Source organism: Mytilus californianus, unplaced genomic scaffold (genome assembly GCF_021869535.1).
Source record: "Mytilus californianus isolate M0D057914Y unplaced genomic scaffold, xbMytCali1.0.p SCAF_1, whole genome shotgun sequence".
Classification (NCBI taxonomy): domain Eukaryota; kingdom Metazoa; phylum Mollusca; class Bivalvia; order Mytilida; family Mytilidae; genus Mytilus; species Mytilus californianus.
Genome location: NW_026262581.1, coordinates 44,596,908 through 44,619,438, shown reverse-complemented (window position 1 = coordinate 44,619,438; position 22,531 = coordinate 44,596,908). Strand labels below are relative to the sequence as shown.

At 33.6% G+C, this 22,531-nt stretch overlaps 2 protein-coding genes across 7 annotated transcripts in view; both read right to left on the bottom strand.

The window, feature by feature from the left end:
* Positions 1 to 6,848: 6,848 nt before the first annotated feature.
* On the bottom strand, positions 6,849 to 8,092 carry LOC127721027 (uncharacterized). The gene is made up of 2 exons (XM_052227749.1): positions 7,126 to 8,092; positions 6,849 to 6,865 (listed from the first exon to the last, which is right to left on the bottom strand). Exons 1-2 carry the CDS (start codon positions 7,925 to 7,927, stop codon positions 6,849 to 6,851), a joined length of 819 nt encoding a protein of 272 aa, XP_052083709.1. The 5' UTR covers positions 7,928 to 8,092.
* Positions 8,093 to 18,289: 10,197 nt separating this feature from the next.
* The window catches only part of LOC127701890 (protein MON2 homolog), a 126,009-nt gene continuing 121,767 nt past the window's right edge, over positions 18,290 to 22,531 (bottom strand). For all 6 annotated transcript variants that reach the window (XM_052205868.1, XM_052205898.1, XM_052205891.1 and 3 more), the window contains one exon: positions 18,290 to 21,087. In XM_052205868.1, coding sequence (XP_052061828.1) covers positions 20,924 to 21,087 — 164 coding nt within the window. In that variant the 3' untranslated portion in view covers positions 18,290 to 20,923. The remainder of the gene's footprint in view (positions 21,088 to 22,531) is intronic.

Here is a 22,531-nt window from a genome sequence, read left to right as displayed (position 1 = left end):
AAATTTCATAGAGATCCATTCACTTAAACTAAAGTTATTGTGCGAAAACCAATGTGTCTTCGGACGACGACGACGACGACGTCATAGCAATATACGATAAATGTTTTGCGGTCGTATAAAAACCTCTTTCGTTCGAAACAATCTGTCTTATCAATGTGACACATTTTTCTCAGAAAATAAAAAAAGTCTTCGCTTCATAATATATGTACATTCTGTGTGCAATGTTTTCAGTCAGTTTGATGTTCTTCTCCTTTTTTCCAAATGCATTGAATAGGGGTACAATTAGTGAGTAATATCTCATGGTACACCTTGTAACACAATAGCAGGTGAGCTGCAAGTCATTTAGTTTTTACGCATCTGTTTTTGTTGGTCATCTTGGTTCTTGGAGAATCAATCAAATACTCGATTTAAGAGTTATAATCACATTATAAGAGGAAGATCCCTATCACTTTTGAGGACATTATGGCATATATTACTCAGAACTGGCCAAAATTCGTGTAGGAATAAGAATTTCTGAATCGAAATTCTAGAACCTAACATGGTACAAGAACATGATTATGGTAACATATTATGAGTAGACGATCTGTAATTGCGTTGTCTAAGGTCAAGGTCTTAGATACTGGAAATAGACTGCAACAATTGCACAAAAAAGGGATTTATGGGTAATACATCAAAAACCTTACTTGGAATTGCAACGAAAACTGCATATACGGTCACAAATAATGAGAGGTGAATCCTTGTCGATTTTTAGATCAATGCTTCCTAAGTGACATCATAATATTACTAAATGGCGTTTCAGGTAAATTATTATTATAGGCTGCAACCAAGCTGCATTTTTTGTTGTTAGGGATGTATACATACCCTGCCACGTCCGGTCTGTGTTTTTGCTTGATGTTTTTTTCTGCTTTGTATCGATCTGATGAGTTAAGCCATTTTCAACTGGTTTTTATAGTTTGTTCTTATGTTGTGCTGTAACACCACTGTCCCAGGTTAAGGGGAGGATTGAGCGCTCACAAACATGTTTAACCCCGCCACATTCTCTATCATCGGTGCCTGTCCCAAATCAAGAGCCTGTAGTTCAGTGGGTGTCGTTGGTTAATGTCGATCTGTCATATATGTTTTTCGTAAATTGTTTTGTTATAAATTAGTTAGTTTTCTAAATTGAATTGTTTCATATTTTTCATGTCGAGGCCTTTTATAGCCGACTTTACGGTATGGGTTTTTCTCATTGTTGAAGGCCGTACAGTTGTCTATAACTGTTTACACCCACTTCATTTGAACTTGGGTGGTTAGTTGGGATAGTTGTCTTATTGGCAATCATACCACATCTTCTTATTTTTATATTAGTACCTCTAGTCTTGATGAATTATTTTTCGGATGTAACCAATTGGATCATATGAAGAAGCAGGGGTTTAACGAACCTCTCAAAAACCAATTTGACTATCCCACTAACGCTACCAAAATATGAATAGGTGCAGATGGTCGTATTTATTCATTTGCATTTGTGTATCGATTGGATTACCTTGGATATAATAAAAATAAATAAGCTTTTATTTAGAGTCGGCATAGTATACAAAAAAGGACATAACATAAGCTCTAATGAGCTTTTTACCGACATGTTGGATGACAATGACCATTCGATGTACAATTTCTTCATCCCTAGATTTTTTATTTTGCGTTTCGCTTTTACTTACATTTTGGTAGATTTTCTCACAGGCGCTTGGGAATAGGTCCCCCCTTTCTAAATGTTTGTCTCGTTTTTAGTGGTATTTTTTAGTAGATAATCTGTAATGTTTTAACTCTTTTCCATACGATATTACAATAGTTTATAAATTTTGATCCTCTATTATTATTTTCTACAAGGCAGGAAAGATCGAAAATTCACATATCGTGATCTGATCACATTCGGCATATTTTATGCACCATATTTCCATGAAATCATACAAATTTGGCACTGGCTACGATTACTCGCAAAAAGTAACAATAAGAAATAATTATTGTTACTTCCGAGACTAATTGCCGAAATGTATTTCCGAACAGGGACCCAATTTCATACAGAAATTGCAGGTAACAAGAACACATTTTGTATTGTTACCTGCAGTTATTGTTACCCGCAACATATAATCAGGCAGGCACTTATCTTTAAATAAATGTGGATAGTGTCCACATGTGGACACAGATGATGCCCCCGCTTGCATATCATATAGTTATAAAGAGACATAACTGAAGAACGGTAAAAGTGACGCTACCCAAATTTGAACTTGATCTGAGTTTTGTGGTAATAAGCATTGTGTGTAAGTCTCATAACGTTTGTCGCCACATTTGGTTGAGGCTAACTTAAGTAGAGAACAGAAGCTAAAAATTCAGCAATTTTTCTATTTGTAAACACGCATAACTCCAGAACGGTTGTGTATAAGTTTTATAACATTTGGTTAGAGAACGGAAACGAAAAATTCAGCAATTTTTTTGTTTTTATGTTTATAAAGGGACATAACTCAAGAATGGTAAAAGTGTCGCCACCAACATGATTTCGTACTTAATCTGTATTATGGAGTAATAAGCATTGTGTATAGGTTTCATAATGTTTGGTTGGGGCAAACTTAAGTTACAGAATGGAAACTACAAATTTTGCAATCTTTCGATTTATAAAGGGGCATAACTCAATAATGGTTAAAGTGACACTACCCAAATTCAACTTGATCTGTGTTTTATTAGTGGAAGTCAAAATTAAACATTGCATTGTATAAAGCATTGATTGTAGTTGATTCTTCAACTATAATCATGGACAAAGGAAGATAACTCCAATTTTAAAAATTACTTGATATTTAGAAGAAAATAAAAATTTTGCAATTTTTCCATTTATAAAGGGGCATAACTCTAGAACGGTTAAAGTGACGCTACCCAAATTCAAACTTGATCTGTGTTTTGTGATAATAAGCATTGTGTATAAGTTTCATAACATTTGGTTGAGGCAAACTTAAGTTAGAGAACGGAAACTAAAAAATTTGCAATTTTTCCATTTATAAAGGGACATAACTCTAGAACGGTTTAAGTGACGCCACCAAAATTCAAAATTTATCTGTGTTTTGTTGTACTAAGCATTGTGTATACGTTTCATAACATTTGGTTGAGGCAAACTCAAGTTAGAGAACGGAAACCAATTACTAAAAAGACTTAATTTGCAAATGTAAAATTTTGCAGGTAACAATAACTGCAGGTAACAATAAAAAATGATAATATTGTTACCTGCAATTTCCGTATGAAAAGGGGTCCCTGTCCCGGAAATACATTTCGGCAGATATATGTCTCTGATTTAGGCAATTAGTATCGGAAGTAACAATAATTATTTCTTATTGTTACTTTTTGCGGGTAATCGTAGCCAGGGCCTACTAATTATGGCATGTACACACTATACTTATATATGGCAAAAATATCTCAAACACAATTTTACAATTGCCGATCGCCCACAAGACTAGAAGGACACCGGATTTTATTATAATCTATCATTAATACACATACTAATTTTATGCAAATAATATCTATATACATATAAACAATATTCAAGCTTTCAATACGAATTGAAAAAAAATTACTCTGTCATAAACGAACCCGCCGGCCAGGAAAAACCAACAACCAAGTTACCTTAGTCGATATGGAAACCTGTGTCCAAACCCTAATGCTCGGAAGATCGTCTCGAGAGGTGTACATTGGACAGTACTGAAAATTGGCTTATGTTTACATAAACAAAATACAACAAAATGTATACTGTTAAGCAATATACCTATATATAGTACAAAATAAGAAAGAATCAAACAATAATGAACCAACATTATATCTGAACTTGACCAGTTCGAAGTTGGCGAGAGAATGGTCTAATTGGGAAATTAACCCGCGAAAAATGACCACTCACGTGATACTACAATTAATATCACGTGTCCATACATATATATGAAAGAACCGTTAGTACAATAATTTTCTTCTATACTTCGAAACGCAGAAAATTATAAGTACACACTATACTTATATATGGCAAAAATATCTCAAACACAATTTTACAATTGCCGATCGCCCACAAGACTAGAGAACTCAAAGAAAGGGCTGAAACGAAAAAATGTTATGTCTATAAACCTAAATTCTTAGAAACTGAAATTCTATTATCAAACGAATCTGCAATGTATCCGTCTTTACTTAAATCAGATTTCCAACGCCCATGCCTCTTTATACATCTCTCATTAACATCTGACTTAGCTGCAGCCGAAGCACCACCTGAACGTAATGAGTGTAAACCTAAGTTAAGCTGAGGAGCAACCATTTTTAACCTTTTAACGATATTTTGCCTGGCCGCTGTATAACTAAGTTTCTTATTCTTATAAATTAACTTAGCTGTACCACCCGATCTAAACATGGGTCTGAAAACAAAATGATCAGAATGAACGTCCAAACCAGATAAACCCAAATAACGCTTATACATCAGAAGGGGACATGCTTGAGAACTCCCTTTAGAAATCAAAATTTCGTTGCCTTGTCTATATTGATCAGTTTTGCTATGTGACAAAAAAATAGACATGTATTCATCATATATCTTAATGTCCTTACAAGTTAATGAACTTAATTCGTCAAAACGTAAAAAACCTGCATAAGCTATAAGTATCATAGCCAAATCCCTAATCACTAATAAGTCACTAGAATCCTGATATATAGTACATAGTTCTATAAGCATAATGTTGTCAACTGGATCTTTTTTCACGACTGGTTTACCGTTCAGCCTTTTGCAAGATTCTAATAGAAATGTAATGAATGAATTGCTTGTAGGGTCTATGTAACCGTTTAATTCGTGAGCCCATTTTATAGAATAAATTGCGGACTGCAATACACTTGGTGAAGAATGTTTATCAATAAGAAATGTTAAATATAACGCTACATGTACAGGTTCGGCTGGTAAATCAGAAAAACCATGTTCAGTAATGAATGACTTCCAACGATTAAAGCCGGCGAAGTACTTCTTTGACGTATTTTCACTTTTCGAATCAACTATATACAAAGCCATCTTTCCTGCCAAAGATCTCAACACATTGTTTTCTCCAACACCACTGCTCACAACGGCATTCTCAACGTTCTGTCTCAGTTTTAAACCTAAAAAACGCAAAAATCCTTATTAAAATTTGATAACTAAAGCAATCATGCTAAATCTTAGAGGATTTTCACCAAAAATCCCATTTTTTCCGGTACCCCTTACTATAATGTTGTCTCTAGGCAAATAAATAACCTCTTGTATAAAATCTCTAAATCCGCCGTCTTTATATAAAAGTGGCCAATAAGGAGCAGATTTCCATTCGGGAATAACCAACATGCATTTGGCCTTGTCCTTAATGATCTTGTTTATTGTCATGGCAACTAATGATGGAGGTGGCACTAACCAATTAGTATCACCTCCCCAAAATTGACTGAAAGCGTTTATTGCCTCAGTACCTGGGCACCAAATTCTCGAATTAAAACGAGAGGTCTGTGCATTGTAATGAGTAGAAAATCTGTCAATAGTAAAAGGACCAAATTTACAACTAAGATCATGGAAAACATTCCTTTCAATACTCCAATCATCGGGATCAGTGTGTCTACTTAAAAAATCGGCATGCTTATTCTCAGTTCTCGGTACCCAATTGGTTTGTAAACCTATACTCTTCTTCGAGCAAGATTTATGAATATCTGTTACAACCTTCTGTAATTTGTAATTTTTGCTACCAACATTCAATATATGTGTCACATTCTTATTATCAGAATTTACTTTAACTGTTCTGTTTTCAAGGAATGAATCATATGTGTTCAAAACTCTTCTTACCGTCTCTAATTCACGCCAGGTAGAACTTTCAAATTGTTCACCCGCAAACCAATTTCCATAAATCTCATGATTTTCACTCTGAAAATCCAAAACTGTGGAGAAATATCCACCAAAGCCTACATCTGAGGCATCACAAAATAACTCAATATCATAAATGTCAGTTAAATTAACCGAACAAATATCAACACCTACAAGATTAAGTGTTCTGCAAGAGTTTTTCCAAAAACCAAGCTCATCAATAGCCTCTACTGTTATTTTAACAGGTGCGTTCCAACTAGCACGCGCTTGAACACAATCATATAAAAATCTTGTGTTCAGTCTTACAATATCACCCAAGACGATTTGCATTGAAATCAGCTGACCAATAATACTAGCCAATGTTCGAGCACTGAACAAAAGTACCCCTTTACCAATATCGCTTAAAATACGATTCGCAGCTTTTTCTGCTTTGTCAATTCTCTCATCACTCACACAGATTTTTCCTATCTTTGTGTTCCAAATATAACCTAACCATTTCACATACTGTGAAGGGAACCAGCTACATTTTTCATGTGCAATCAAAAATCCAAGAACTTCCAATTTTTGTTTTACCTCTTGACTAGTTTTAAGACACGAGCTCAAATCTCGATCACCACCTAAACCATCATCCAGAAACATGATGATCCTTTTGCCTTCAGATCTCAAATGTTTGACCAGTTCTCGTAGTATTTTTGAAAAAATATACCCAGCCGTAGCTAAACCAAAAGGCAGTACATTAAAAACAAAGTATCTAACTTTGCCTTCAAAATCCCATGAAAATCCTAAAAAACTTCTATGTATTTGACAAATCTCAATATGATGATAAGCCGACTTAAGATCAAAAGAAAACAGAAAATCATCTTTCTGAAACATTTCTCGGGCTATTTTTGTATCTTCATACTTAAATCTGAATTTGAACAAATGAATGTTTATATGTCTACAATCTAGTACAAGTCTAGGTTTGCTCGATTTGTTGTATGCGACCGTTAAAGGGTTAACTACCTGTGGAACCTGTTGTACCTCAGAAATACATTTTTTCTGTAAAAGATTGCCGATCTCATCTTGAACAAATATCTTATTGTTTAATGACGATCTGTTGTTTTTAATTACAGCGTGTTGAGGCTCGGTTTTGAATGGTATTTTATAACCGTTTTCAATAACGTCAATAATGTGTTTGTTTTCGGTAATCAATTTCCATTGACCTATATTGACCTTGAGTCTACCAACTGGCGAGACGCATTCATGCTGAACGGTTGTATTCGTATCAATACACATTTTCGTCTGAGCATTTTTAACAGTATTCACTTCTGTAACAAGATTATTACTTGAAGTATTGGCTACAGGCACAAAGTGACCTTGTATTACATTAATGTTATCAAAAACTAAAATTTGTGAATAAGAATTACTTATCTTATTTTTCATATCTGGACATTCGTCTATCCAATGACCCTTATTTCCACACTTGAAACATCTTCCAGGCTTAACCGATTTGGTTTCTTTCTCTGGGTTCCTGCTATAAGGTGTTGGTCTTGGTTTGCCTTTCTTTACTTTTTCTGCCTTACTCTTTCTTTCCGCTCTAGACTGAGCCCTCATCATTTTCTTTTCGTCTTCTGAGTCGTCAGCGATAGGATTAGCTACGTACTCACTGACGACTTTCCATCCAAGTTGGGAAGAGTCGGCCAGTTTTATAAGTTTTTGCCTTTCACGCACTAAGTCAATACCTTCAATAATCTTCATCTTTGCTATCTGCACAGAATCAATTCCCAATTCTGGAGCCTCCAGGTTAGCTTTAGCTTCCTTCAGCTTGGTTAACACTTTCACCTCATGACGATACTGGTTTTCGTTTCCTTTACGCTGAAAACTATAATTGTCAGTCATTGTTTCTTCAAGCTTGGCTATCTGAGTTTGGGAAATCTCCTGCTGTGACTGTTGCAGATTTGACTGGAAAGATGTAAGCCTACTATCCATCACTGTAGTTATGCTGTTTAGAAGATCTTGCTGTGAAGAGGAAACTGCATTTTTCACCTCGCGTAGAATTACTGCCTTAATTGAATCATCTAACTCGGTGTCCATCTTGACCAGTTCGAAGTTGGCGAGAGAATGGTCTAATTGGGAAATTAACCCGCGAAAAATGACCACTCACGTGATACTACAATTAATATCACGTGTCCATACATATATATGAAAGAACCGTTAGTACAATAATTTTCTTCTATACTTCGAAACGCAGAAAATTATAAGTATCAACTCAAAATACTTACCTTTTCTTTTCTGATGATGGTTTGTATGTACAATCACTCAGTTTTAAAGTCATGTGAAATTTCAAATTTAAAAAAAAAGTTCAATATGTTTTATATACTTGATGGCTAAGTTTTACTATAAAACAAGTGTACGTGAACTTTCTTGTAGAAGATAATCCTTTATATCATCAAAATCTTCATAAATGTACTGCTATTGAATTGTTGTCTTCCCGTACACTAATTCGACGATATTTTGCCGTATGCCGTGACCTTAACTTCGAGACATCTCGCTAGAACTTCGGCCACCGCACATTGCAAGTGCGAGGAGAAGACGGTGATTTAACCGTGATGAAAAAATGTCAACAAACGTGCACTGGAAGGTAAATAGTAATAACTGATTCTGAATGAACAAATTTAATACAACAAATTATTTTACAACTGTTATGGAAAAGGAAAGCATGGAAAATATGAAAAATCAATATCATAGCTATATCAATTCACTTATTTGACACGAGCTCCACATGCTCTGTGCCGATTGTTTATCAATGTCGGTAAACTTCGGCAACGAACTCGAGAGTTATTAAGCTTGCGATCAACAATCACTGAAAGAAATATAAGTTGTCAATAATACGTTATAAATTCGTAAAAAAAAAAAAAAAAAAGCATGCACACATGACTTACTTTAGTATATATACATGTATTGGTCCGAGTACACAGTTATTTCGTAGTGCATTTCTTTTAGACAATAAATGAAAATAAAAAAAATCCCACCTGCGCTTTCTCAATAATATTTTTACAGTGTGTTGTACTACTTTTGGGACAAATCATATCAAAATTATAGAAAACTTCATCGGCTCTAACTCAAAATATGGACAATTCTATGTTAAGGGGGTCTTGAAATCTTTTGACAGCTTCTGAAGTGCTAATTTTTAACCTTTTTCAGCTGGACCAAATCACTACTTAACTTTACAATTCATGACCCAAATTTTTTTACAGTGTAATTTCATCCCCCTACTTGCTATTTGAGGCATAAAACATGAAGGAATACATTTGGAAGGGGTACTAAAAAAATTGGCAAGCAACACACTGTCCACACTAGGGACTTTATTCGTGGACAACGAAAATCAAAGGATGATAACTGTGTACTCGGACCTAATAGGATAGAAAAATTTGACCAATCTTAATAAAACTTAGTATGACTAAAGCTTAATAAATTATGAGACTGCTGACAAAGTTTCATGGCAATAGGATATATATTATAGACAATATGATAAATTCTATATTCAACTTCGCGTGTTAAATTTTGACGTTTAAATTGAAAAATTTCAACTATCAACATTTGGGGCTTTAAAAATCAAAATATTGCAAAAAATTACATTTTAAAGGCCTTAATATATGACATATTATCTATTTAAAGCAATAGAATACTCATTTGATTAATCAGACTTATCACAATTATTTAAAAGTCAAATTTACATGAGCCTGTGCCAAAAAATGGAGGTTTTCCAATGAAGGGGGGCCTTACATGAAGATGTATTATTTTCCAGCAATTTTAAATTTGTGGAGTTTTTTGGTTATAAATAATCCTTACATATGTATTAAATGTACTTTAAGTGGAAAGAAAAATTACAAATAGCATACCATATTAGTATAAAAGGGTCTTAAGCCAAGTAAGACTGAAAATAATTTAGGGTCAATTTAGGCCGTAGCACATATTTACATTTAAAAATGCATACTGAAGCTATAGGAAATAAAAATTTGTGTCTTTTTTATAATTTCTATACTCAGGTTACACGATACAATAAATCTGAGCATAAAAGGACTCTTGCATTCAACTTTTTTTGCAGACAGTATGGTCTGATACAAAGATTTTTCACTTTTTAGTGAAAAACTTGCATGCAATTTTAGCCTCAGCAGGCTTATATTTGAACCACTTGCTATTTAACATAAGAAAAGAAAGATACTATGTGAAATGAAACAGGTACAAAAGACATTGTGAAGTGCTTTTAATACAAATTTAGTGAAATCTTTATTATGGACTTCAACTTTTATGTACCTAGGTCCTCACATTTAACTTGATCCAAACAGGCCGTTACACGAGGGTCATTTATACAACACATTTTGCACATATTGTCTGAGATAATCTTATTTTCTGTAGATTCAGAGTTCACAAATGAGTAATACAACTGGGTTAAAGCATAGAAACACAAATATTGACACAGGAAAACCTGTCACATAGAAAGTCAGAATGCCACTTATGCATCAAAATTGAAAAAGCTTTGAAATGCTTATTTTGACCATATAATGCCAAAATGGATAATTTTTGCAGAATTTCTATCAAATAAAAGTTTAAATCCTTTAGTTTCATTCTATTTGACAAATTGACACCATTAAATCATTCAGGGAAGTTGCCAAAGTACAGATTCTATATTTACTGATTTCGCCTCTTAGGTCCGAGTACACAGTTATTTCGTAGTGCATTTCTTTTAGACAATAAATGAAAATAAAAAAAATCCCACCTGCGCTTTCTCAATAATATTTTTACAGTGTGTTGTACTACTTTTGGGACAAATCATATCAAAATTATAGAAAACTTCATCGGCTCTAACTCAAAATATGGACAATTCTATGTTAAGGGGGTCTTGAAATCTTTTGACAGCTTCTGAAGTGCTAATTTTTAACCTTTTTCAGCTGGACCAAATCACTACTTAACTTTACAATTCATGACCCAAATTTTTTTACAGTGTAATTTCATCCCCCTACTTGCTATTTGAGGCATAAAACATGAAGGAATACATTTGGAAGGGGTACTAAAAAAATTGGCAAGCAACACACTGTCCACACTAGGGACTTTATTCGGACAACGAAAATCAAAGGACGATAACTGTGTACTCGGACCTATTGGTTCAATTATTTCGTTAACATCAAAATTACAAAAAAAAAACTAGTTTAATATGACTTTAATCCTTGGAAGCTTTAATTTCGTCAATCAATTACTGATAACCGGATTGACGTCATTCGCACGAGAGCTGTATAACTCCAAATGCAAGGAATGAAATAATTAAGTCCAAGAGTTCAAATGGTTTCCGTTTTCCTTCTAAATTTTGGCGGCTTTAAACATCTTTGGATTTTTCGAACTTTATGCATTTGTGTATTCAGCTCGTGCCAATGACGTCAACCATATCATATTAGAGAATATTTACAATAAACAATCAAAGTGCTTGTGAGTACTGAAGGGTAAAGATTGCTTTCATTTTGCAATTTTGTGAATTTTCAAACAAAACAGTGAATTGTATTTTGCTATGCAAATTAAAATAAAATGTTTCGCTGAGCGCAGCCTGATACGACCGCAGTAGTCGAACCCTGAACAGTTGGGGCAAATTTGGACACAATATTCAAGCTTGATACTATCTGAATTTGGATTGTGAGCAAATTTTTGACATAATATAGGTTTCTGACACAAAATAAATGTGGTCAAAGATCTTACAAATCTAATGCGCAATACTACATGCAATTGAAGATTTCTTCTTGAAACTTTTAAAAAATTTGAAATTTTGATAATTTTGAAAAAAAAAAATGAATCCTATAAAAAAAAATTGGACCCCCCCCCCTTTCCCCCAAACTTTTTGAAATCCTTTTTAGCATTAACCATCAAACTCAATTGCAGTCTTTCCTTTGTAGTATGGAACCTTGTAGTACAATTTTAGAGAGATCCATACACTCAATCACAAGTTACTGTCTGGAAACTAGAAAAATGCTTTTTTTAAACCATAAAAGCCCATTTAAATACATCATAAAAGTATTAAAATAGAAAATGACATCATAGTCATGGCTAAAATTAAAAAAATCTTCATCAGCAACTTTTAATAGTAGTATCTAAAAATAAAATTCCTTCATCAGCATTAAAAAGTAACTTCTAAAAATAAATTGACAGCTAGGACTTTGCAACCATAAAAACCCATTTAAATACACCATAAAAGTATTAAAATAGAAAATGACATCATAATCCTGCCTAAAATGAAAACACTTTCACCAGCAAAATTAAATAGTAATATCTAAAAATAAACATAATCATGGCTAAAATTAAATAATTTTTTTAAATAGAAAATGACATCATAATCATGCCTAAAATTAAAAAGCCTCCATCAGCAACATCAAAAAGTAATATCTAAAAAGAAAATTCCTTCATATACATAATCATGGCTATAATTAAATTACCTTTATTAAACATTTTTAAAATAGTAACTTCTAAAAATAAATTGACAGCTGCTAATCACCTAAAGACAATACATTTCTTTATAAATAATTTACATGCAGTCTTCGAATTACCACCCTTACACTGCTTTAAAATTATGTTTGTACTTAAGTAATTGTCCATTAACCTGGAAATCCTTGTTTTCCCCCCCTTTTTTGTCCCTAATTCCTAAACAGTTTGAACCATAACCCCCAAAGCAAATTCTTACCATCCCTTTTTGATATGGTAACTTGTGGTATAATTTCAGAGAGATCCATACACCATTTCACAAGTTATTGTCTGGAAACTAGAAAAAATGCTTATTTGGGACCCATTTTGGCCCCTAATTCCTGAACTGTAAGGATTATATCCCCCAAAATCAATCCCAACCTTCCTTTTGTGGTCATAAACCTTATGGTAAAATTTCATAGAAATCCATACACTTAAACAAGTTATTGTCCGGAAACCAATGTGTCTTCGGAAGACGACAACGACGACGACGTGATACCAATATACGACCGCAAAATTTTTGCGGTCGTATGAAAATTGAGTTGAGTTATCTTCCTTTGATCATGATTGTACATTTGATGATGGAAGAAGTGTTTAACGACCTTGACTGGCTATACAGCCCTCGCACGGTCGGCTCGTGCCCGGAGGCGATTGTTGAGCATTTAAATATTTTCTGCAGTTGGTCAGGAACAGGTTGAAGGGGTCTCACTAATTAGCGACAAGAAGCGTCAAGAAGCGACAAGAAGCGACAAGAAGCGTCAAGAAGCGACAAGAAGAATAATTTTAGCGACAAGAAGACTATTTAGCGACAAGAAAACTTTTTTTTTAATTAAGATTACTTGTTCCAAATAAATATTAAAAAATATGCATTTAATTTTTTTTTAATATATGGGCAGAAATAAATTGATTTTTTTTTTATTATATTGATAGATGAAGAAATTAAACATTTGTGAGGAAGAAAGGGATTATGCAGTTTTTATTATTATATTGATAGATGAAAAAATGAAACATTTGTGAGGAAGAAAGGGATTGCGTAGTTTTTATTATTATATTGATAGATGAAGAAATTAAACATTTGTAAGGAAGAATGGGATAACGAGGCCCGTGTCCCTTGTTTTATCGCTACAATAACATCCAATTAACACCTTCAACTTTGTACACGCGTCAGACTATACAATTACACGCGACAGAATATACAATCATTGTAAATAGTGAACACCTGTTGAAAACTCAAGATTGTCATTAATTTCCTTTAATCTTCAATTAACATTTAACTATGCATAAACATGATAAATATCATTAAATGAGGCAATACACAAAATAAAATGATGAAAAATATTCACATCTTAATTATGTTTTCCTCTTGTTTGATTTCAGTTCTTACACAAATTTCACAATTTGTGTCTGTATTATCTGGACAATGATGCACAAATAATGCATTTTGCAAGTTTACTAGTTATATATTGTACAAAGAGAGTTTTAAAAACAAATTATAAGATAAATATATTATTGTTCTAAAACACAAGTAAAATTAATATCATAATACGACAGGGTAAACGTTATACTTGCTTTATACATAATAAATAATAAAATATCACAAATAAATGTCGCAATTAGATCTATGTTTCAAAAATTTTTTCTATCTATTTATTGATAGAATATTATTTTTCTTGTCGCTAACATTGTTTTCGTTTGCATATTCTTTTAATATTTATTTGGAATAAGTAATTTTGATAAAAAAAAATGTTTTCTTGTCGCTAAATAGTTTTCTTGTCGCTTCTTGTCGCTAAATTATTCTTCTTGTCGCTTCTCGACGCTTCTTGTCGCTAAAATTCTTCTTGTCGCTAATTAGTGAGACCGGGTTGAAGTCGCCATTTTGGTAGGCGGCCATCTTGGTTTACGCGAGTTGTTATGATTTGGTTTTTTACTATTTTGTTGTTTTCTTTGCAGTCTGTACTCTACAACGGCTGCTTTCAGGGCCAGGCTGATCAGCTTGGCAGCCCGCTAACTGTGTTGCTGTTTTACTGGTTAATGAATCGCGGACTCAGTGGTGAATGTCCACAGGAAGCCTTGTCAGGTCAGGAACAGTGTGGTAGGTATCCGAAATGTATGATGTGCAACACGTACTGATTGACTGTAGTTCTACCACGATGGAAAACTGTTCCATTACCCAACACCACGGATACAGGGTCCTCGGTCGTCTGAGCGACATATCACTCCCCCATCCACAATGGGTTTTGGAGTGCATGCTGACGTGGACCATTTACAACTTGTTGTACTGTACAGCGTTGAAGCAGTTTACTGTGAATATAAATCAGTGTGTCGTTGAACCATACGCCCAGCGTAACATCTTGCAGCTAGCAGATAATGAGGAGCTGTTCCAGCACCTCCTTTCAGCTGTAAGGACTGAGACGTGACTGGATTGTGATTGAAATTTTACATTTGTAGTTGAACCTATTTTTATAAAAGATTTATACACCATACTTATGTAATTTTTAATAAAAAAATGTGTTCTTGACAAGTACACCTATTGTAATTCAAATACACATCATATTGTAACTTGAATATCTAATTATATTATATCATTTATAAATTGCATGGCATTGACTGGATAGGATATCAATAATGATCACTTCACTGCACTATTTTGTTTGAACTATCAAAGGTAGTGATAAACCTAGGAAGATATAGATATCAAGTCAGCACCTTAGGGTTTTGATTGCATTTCATGCAAACTTTACCCAAAAAACAATAAAATGCTTCGCTGAGCGCAGCCTGATACGACCGCAGAGGTAGAACCCTGAACAGTTGGGGCAAATTTGGACACTATATTCAAGCTTGATACTGTCTGAATTTGGATTGTGATCAAATTTTTGACATAATATAGGTTTCTGAAACAAAATAAATGTGGTCAAGGATCTTATAAATCCATTGCGCATAACTGTGCAATTGAAGATTTCTTCTTGAAACTTTTAAAAAATTCGAAATTTTAAAAATTTTGAAAAAAAAATAAGAATCCCTTAAAAACATTGTGACCCAACCCCCCCTTTTTGAAACCCCCCTTGGAGCAATAACCACAAAACTCAATCCCGGCCTTTCCTTTGTAGTATGGAACCTTGTAGTACAATTTCAGAGAGATCCATACACTTACACACAAGTTATTGTCTGGAAACTAGAAACATGCTTGTTTTTGGCCCTTTTTTGGCCCCTAATTCCTACATGTTTGGGGCAATTAACCCCAAACTCAATCCCAGCCTTCCCTTTCTTATATGGAACCTTGTGGCACAATGTCAGAGAGATCCATACACTTACACACAAGTTATTGTCTGGAAACTAGAAAAATGCTTGTTTTTGGCACTTAATTCCTAAACTGTTGGTCCCATATCCCCTAAAATGAATCCCAGCCTTCTACTTGTGGTATTAAACATTGTGGTACAATTTCAGAGCAATCGAAATACTTATACACAAGTTATTATCCTGAAACTAGAAAAATGCTTGTTTTTGGCCCCTTTTTGGGCCCCTAATTCCTCAACGGTTGGGACCATCATCCCCAAAATCAATCCCAACCTTCCTTTTGTAGTATTGAACCTTCTTAAAAAATTTCATAGAGATCCATTCACTTAAACTAAAGTTATTGTCTGGAAACCAATGTGTCTTCAGACGCAGACACAAACGACATCATACCATTATACGATCCCAAAAAATTTTTTGCGGTCGTATAAAAACAACAGAAATATTTAGATGAAAAGGGGGATCCATTCCCAAGCCTGTGGATTTGGTATCCAGCATGGCATTTACAAAATGTCAGACTGTATTAAATATTAAATAAATGTTATAAAGAAACAGAACTCAAGAATGGTAAAAGTGATCGGTGTTTTGTGGTAATAAGCATTGTGTATAAGTTTCATAACATTTGGTTGAGGTAAACTTAAGTTAAAGGGAAACAAAAAATTCAGCAATTTTTCCACTTGTAAAAGGCTTAACTCTAGAACAGTAAAAGTGACACCACCAAAATTCAAAATTGATCTGTGTTTTGTGGTACTAAGCATTGTGTATATTATTCATAACGTTTGGTTGAGGCAAACTTAAGTTAGAGAAGGGAAACGAAAAACTCAGCAATGTTTCAACTTGTAAAGGGGCATTATTACTCTAGAATGGTAAAAGTGACCCCACCAAAATTCAAACTTGATCTGTGTTTTGTGGTACTAAGCATTGTGTATATTTTTGATTGATTTTTTGTGTTTTAACGCCACTTTTAAGCACCGCTTTTGGGCTATTTCGTGGCGGCCCGTTTTTATTGGTGGAGGAAGCCGGAGTGTCCGGAGAAAACCACCGACCTTCGATAGGAAAACTGACAATCCTAGTCAATTAAGATTGGAGTCGAGTGCACCCGCACGAGCGGGGTTCGAACTCACAACCTCAGTGTTGACTGGCTAGTGATTACAGTAGTAACTACTTAGACCACTCGGCCACCGAGGCCCCAGCATTGTGTATAAGATTCATAACGTTCAGTTTAAGCAAACTAAAGTTAGAGAACTGAAACAAATTTCAGGACATATGGATGGACGGACAAGGGTAAAACTTAATGCTTCCTCCCCTAAGGCGGGGGCATTAAAAAAACACATTTCATTTTTTATCTTTATTTAATTTATTTAGTACCTTTTTCTTATCCCTTTACTTGATACTGTTACTAGATATTGTTTGCAGCTTTTAACAGCAACCTAAATGTATATATACATTTTATATGAACAGCCATTATAGTGACGATGTACACAAGCCATATCTTCAGGATATATAGACAAACCAACATTTTGATGATGAAGATGTTGGATATTAAATGTTCAGTGGCAAATTTAATGCATATTCAGGACAAGAACATGTTAATGTGATAGGCGTAGGAAACCCTGCCTTGTTATAGACATTAGGGTTTCTAACTTGCTAGTTCATACGGTAACAAACAGTAAGACTTGTCACCCAAAGACTCAAGTGAACCTGGCATTGGTCTTGACTCCTGAATTCCACACTTGTCACCCATAACAGACAAATTATACTGACTCAAGTGAACCAGTCATTGATCTTACTCCTGAGTGCCACACTTGTCACCCAAAACAGACAAATTATACTGACTCCCTAATTCCACACTTGTCACCCATAACAGACAAATTATACTGACTCCAAGTCAACCAGTCATTGATCTTACTCCTGAGTGCCACACTTGTCACCCAAAACAGACAAATTATACTGACTCAATTGAGTGAACCAGGCATTAATCTTACTCCTAAATTCCACACTTGTCACCCAAAACAGACAAATTATATTGACTCCAAGCCAACCAGTCATTGATCTTACTCCTGAGTGCCACATGCTAAATTGGTTGAGAAGCAGCAAATAAAATATTTTCAAGTCTTTGATTTGACCAGGTCAGGTTTGAACCAACAACCTTCGCCATTACAGGTGAGCAAGCTACCAAGGATGCAGATAAATCATTTGATGTGATATGAATAAGAACCCTGCTTTGTACTAAATCATCCTACTGAGCCAAGTTTTTACGTTATAGTTCTGTAGTCACAGTCAACAGGAAGATACCTTTATCAAACCAGTCTTTGCTCTTACTCCTCAAAGTGATGTGCTAAGCAGGGAAAGAGCAAATACCACTTTTTATGTCTTTTTTGACATGGCTGAAGATCAAACCCATGACCTCCTGCATATTGAGGCCAGCATGCCACCACAAGACCACGGAGGCAGTAACAAACAACAGGTTATTGTAGCATCCTAGAGACAATTTAAATGCACACAGTCACAACCATGTCTATAGTCTATTTGTTTCAAATGTAACAGAGGATCATGTTTAAATTAAAATGCACCTTTCTATACTTCAGCCAGATAGTATTTTCACTAACATAGCAATACACGTATACACAAATCTTAAAATTTCGAAAACAAACACAGAAAGATGTTCCAACAATTTTATATTTCTCTGACATATGAATATGTTAACAACTACAAATATGAAAACATCACATGATTTTTTTGTCTATTATCATTAACAAATAAAATTAACATATAAAATGATACATCAATCTTTAATAAATTGTTTATGAAGTTCATCCCTTATGAATAATTAAAATTGCTCAGTTGGTGGCTTCTTTTAATTCATAAAATGAATATTATATTAATAAATGAACATTATCTTCCAAACAATAAGACAATCTGAGATACATACAACTGAGAAATTCTTCTACTTAATAATTCAAAACTGCAAATAATTTAACTGGAAGAATAAAATACAAACTCTTAAAAAGCAAGATAATTTCTACTATCAATTTACAAAGTTTAATTACCTTAAGAGGTTTCAATGACAAATGTCACAAATAATCCTACATAGGTTAATAAAAATCAATGTTATCTCAATTATTTGCTGCAAATATGTTTAAAAATACATTTACTGTAATTGTCACTGGATAGTGGATAAGTCAATTTTTTTTTCAGAAAGTTGACAGGGTCGTCTTATACTCGACTTATGAGACTTTTTTTCTGAAATCCAGTTAAAATCATAATAAAAATGCCAGAATTTGACAATATTAATAATGATATATATCTTATATTTGCAGGTTTAGAGAAAAGCAGAAGAATGTTTATTGTTCACAAGGATTTGTATCACTATACAAATCCTTGTTGTTCATTAATAAATTATGTTGTTTAATAAAATATATAATTGATGATATTTTGTTTTTCCACATGGTTTTTAGTCCTTGTATTTCTCTCAGCTTAGGTACAGGTCTTTATTTCTTTCTAGCAGACCAGGGGATGTTATTCTTACAAGCAAAACTCCCCTGACAAGCTAGTGGCAGTGTCATAAATCTAATGGCTGCAAAGACTCTGAATTGCTTGTCTGGATTATTTGGGTTGAAAAGATTTATAACGACAGAAAACAGGTTGCAGAGGGCCTCTCAAATTCATCAATCATGTTAAGTTTCAAAACATTTCATCTTATAGTAACTGAGGATTGATTAATTGATAGTAGGGTGTTCAATGCCACTTTCAGCACACTTGGCCAATTAATGGCAGTCAGTTTTTAAGATGAAGATGGAAGCCAGATAACAGGAGTGAACAACAACTTTTGGCAGGAAAACTGGCAATCCAAGTGAATTTATAGATTGGTGGTGAAGCTGGGTTTTAACTTACAACCAGAGTACTAACATGCTCATTTCTTTTAAAGATTGGAACCAAATGAAGGCTGTTTGTTTCAGGGGACATTCTTGGCAAATTTGTTAAAATTGGCAAGGTAGTTTAATTTAGAGATTCTTCTTGAAAACAAAAAGTTAACAGATGGTGACAAAGCTGACAGACACCAAATGATGGCAATAAATCAGATGGCCTTACAGGTTGAACTAAGAGAATCAAATGTTTATATATACATAATTACTCGAAATATCAGCACAACAATGTTAAATCTGCAAATTTGCAGAAGCAAATTTTTGTTCTTCCCTATATATATATATATAATTTCTGTTTCCATGTTTTTTAGGTTCAGGTCCAAATATTGCAAGGAATATAGTCCTGTTAACCAACATGAGAACTGAAAAGTAAATGTACTTGTAGAAAATGTTTTCAATATTAGAGTTTTAACCATATTGTATTTATAGTTAATTAGGCCACTGTTTTTGGTTGTGAAAATATCCATACAATTTTGAAACTAAAACCTTTAGATTTGATTCTGGACAAATCAGGTTGGAACTTACATGGTGATTTTAAAATAAAAGATTTTAATAAACTTAACTGACAAAGATTAGTGACAAATGATCACAATAGCTACTAGCCATTTGGCATAGGTTAGCTAAAGAAAAAATGTCAAAGCACAAATATAATAACTCATAACTTTGCATAAACAGTCTGTACATACACAAGTACAATCAAACAAAGCACAAAAAATTATCAACATACAAAAATCTTTACAAATACAAAAAAAAACCAATTTTATAAACAAAACAAAAAAAGTATATTGCAACATAACAAAAGGCATCACCAAATTAACCCACAAAGTAAATTCATTCTGTTTATAAATAAGTGACATATATCAGTTCTTTATAAAGGAAGTCTCTGCATCTACTATACCTAGTCAGTATTTCATTTGTTTCCATTATTTATTAAGGTAGATTTAATGTAAAAACATACAAAATTCTTGAAGAATGGATTAAGAATCAACCAAAAACAATTTCATTTGCACATTAAATTTCTATCAAAACAAAATGATATAGATTGTAAAAACCATTTTATGTTGATGAATAAGATTTGCTTTTTTAAATATAAAATGACCATCTGTGGTGTTTTATTTCAGTGACAATCGTTGAAATTAAAAGCAACTTAACACGGTTGTTTCTTTCGATATTATTGTATATGTTGAATTCCAATTCCAGCAAGCAATAATGGTTTGTTTTGAATTACTTTTGGCTTTATCAGCAAAAGCCAAGATGTGCTTCTCTCAAGGAGGCAGATTCTTAAATATAGAATAAATAATTTGGCTATTGTAGGATTTTTTAAGCCAGTCAGCTAGGTAAGGCTAATGACTAGAATTAGAATTAGATATTATACTGTTCCATTTTGTGTAGCTGTGTTAAGTGGTTGTAACAGATCCTTATATTCATGTAAAACATCTTTGAGTGCCTTACAAACACTTGGTGATGGAGAAGTTGTACAGTCAACTAGTGAAGGGTATAGCTGTATAACCTGGTTCCACACACCTCTCTCCACTGAAAAGAGAAATATATTTGAACTTAAACATAAAATTCAAACAAAATCTTTCTAACATTAATAAAGGTGACCATTCAACATCTTGAAAAAGAATCTTCCTCCTTTCCCTAAAAGTGTGAATCTCCCTTTAAGGAGATATAAAAATCTTTCTAATATTAATAAAGGCGACCATTCAACATCTTGAGAGAGAATCTTCCTCTTTTCCCTAAAAGGGTAAATCTCCCTTTAAGGAGATATAAAAATCTTTCTAATATTAATAAAGGCGACCATTCAACATCTTGAGAGAGAATCTTCCTCCTTTCCCCAAAAGTGTGAATCTCTCTTTAGGGAGATATAAAAATCTTTCTAATATTAATAAAGGCGACCATTCAACATCTTGAGAGAGAATCTTCCTCTTTTCCCTAAAAGTGTAAATCTCCCTTTAAGGAGATATAAAAATCTTTCTAATATTAAAAAAGGCGACCATTCAACATCTTGAGAGAGAATCTTCCTCCTTTCCCCAAAAGTGTGAATCTCTCTTTAGGGAGATATAAAAATCTTTCTAATATTAATAAAGGCGACCATTCAACATCTTGAGAGAGAATCTTCCTCCTTCCCCTAAAAGTGTGAATCTCTCTATAGGGAGATATAAAAATCTTTCTAACTTTAATAAAGGCGACCATTCAACATCTTGAAAAAGAATCTTCCTCCTTTCCCTAAAAGTGTAAATCTCCCTTTAAGGAGATATAAAAATCTTTCTAATATTAATAAAGGCGACCATTCAACATCTTGAGAGAGAATCTTCCTCCTTTCCCTAAAAGTGTGAATCTCTCTTTAGGGAGATATAAAAATCTTTCTAATATTAATAAAGGCAACCATTCAACATCTTGAGAGAGAATCTTCCTCCTTTCCCCAAAAGTGTGAATCTCTCTTTAAGGAGATATAAAAATCTTTCTAATATTAATAAAGGCGACCATTCAACATCTTAAGAGAGAATCTTCCTCCTTTCCCCAAAAGTGTGAATCTCTCTTTAGGGAGATATAAAAATCTTTCTAATATTAATAAAGACGACCATTCAACATCTTGAGAGAGAATCTTCCTCCTTTCCCTAAAAGTGTGAATCTCTCTTTAGGGAGATATAAAAATCTTTCTAATATTAATAAAGGCGACCATTCAACATCTTGAGAGAGAATCTTCCTCCTTTCCCTAAAAGTGTGAATCTCTCTTTAGGGAGATATAAAAATCTTTCTAATATTAATAAAGGCGACCATTCAACATCTTGAGAGAGAATCTTCCTCCTTTCCCTAAAAGTGTGAATCTCTCTTTAGGGAGATATAAAAATCTTTCTAATATTAATAAAGGCGACCATTCAACATCTTGAGAGAGAATCTTCCTTCTTTCCCCAAAAGTGTGAATCTCTCTTTAGGGAGATATGAAAATCTTTCTAATATTAATAAAGGCGAC

Bases quoted from the DNA above. Each gene is read 5' to 3' on its own strand.
- LOC127721027 (XM_052227749.1), bottom strand. From the start codon at position 7,927: ATGGACACCGAGTTAGATGATTCAATTAAGGCAGTAATTCTACGCGAG.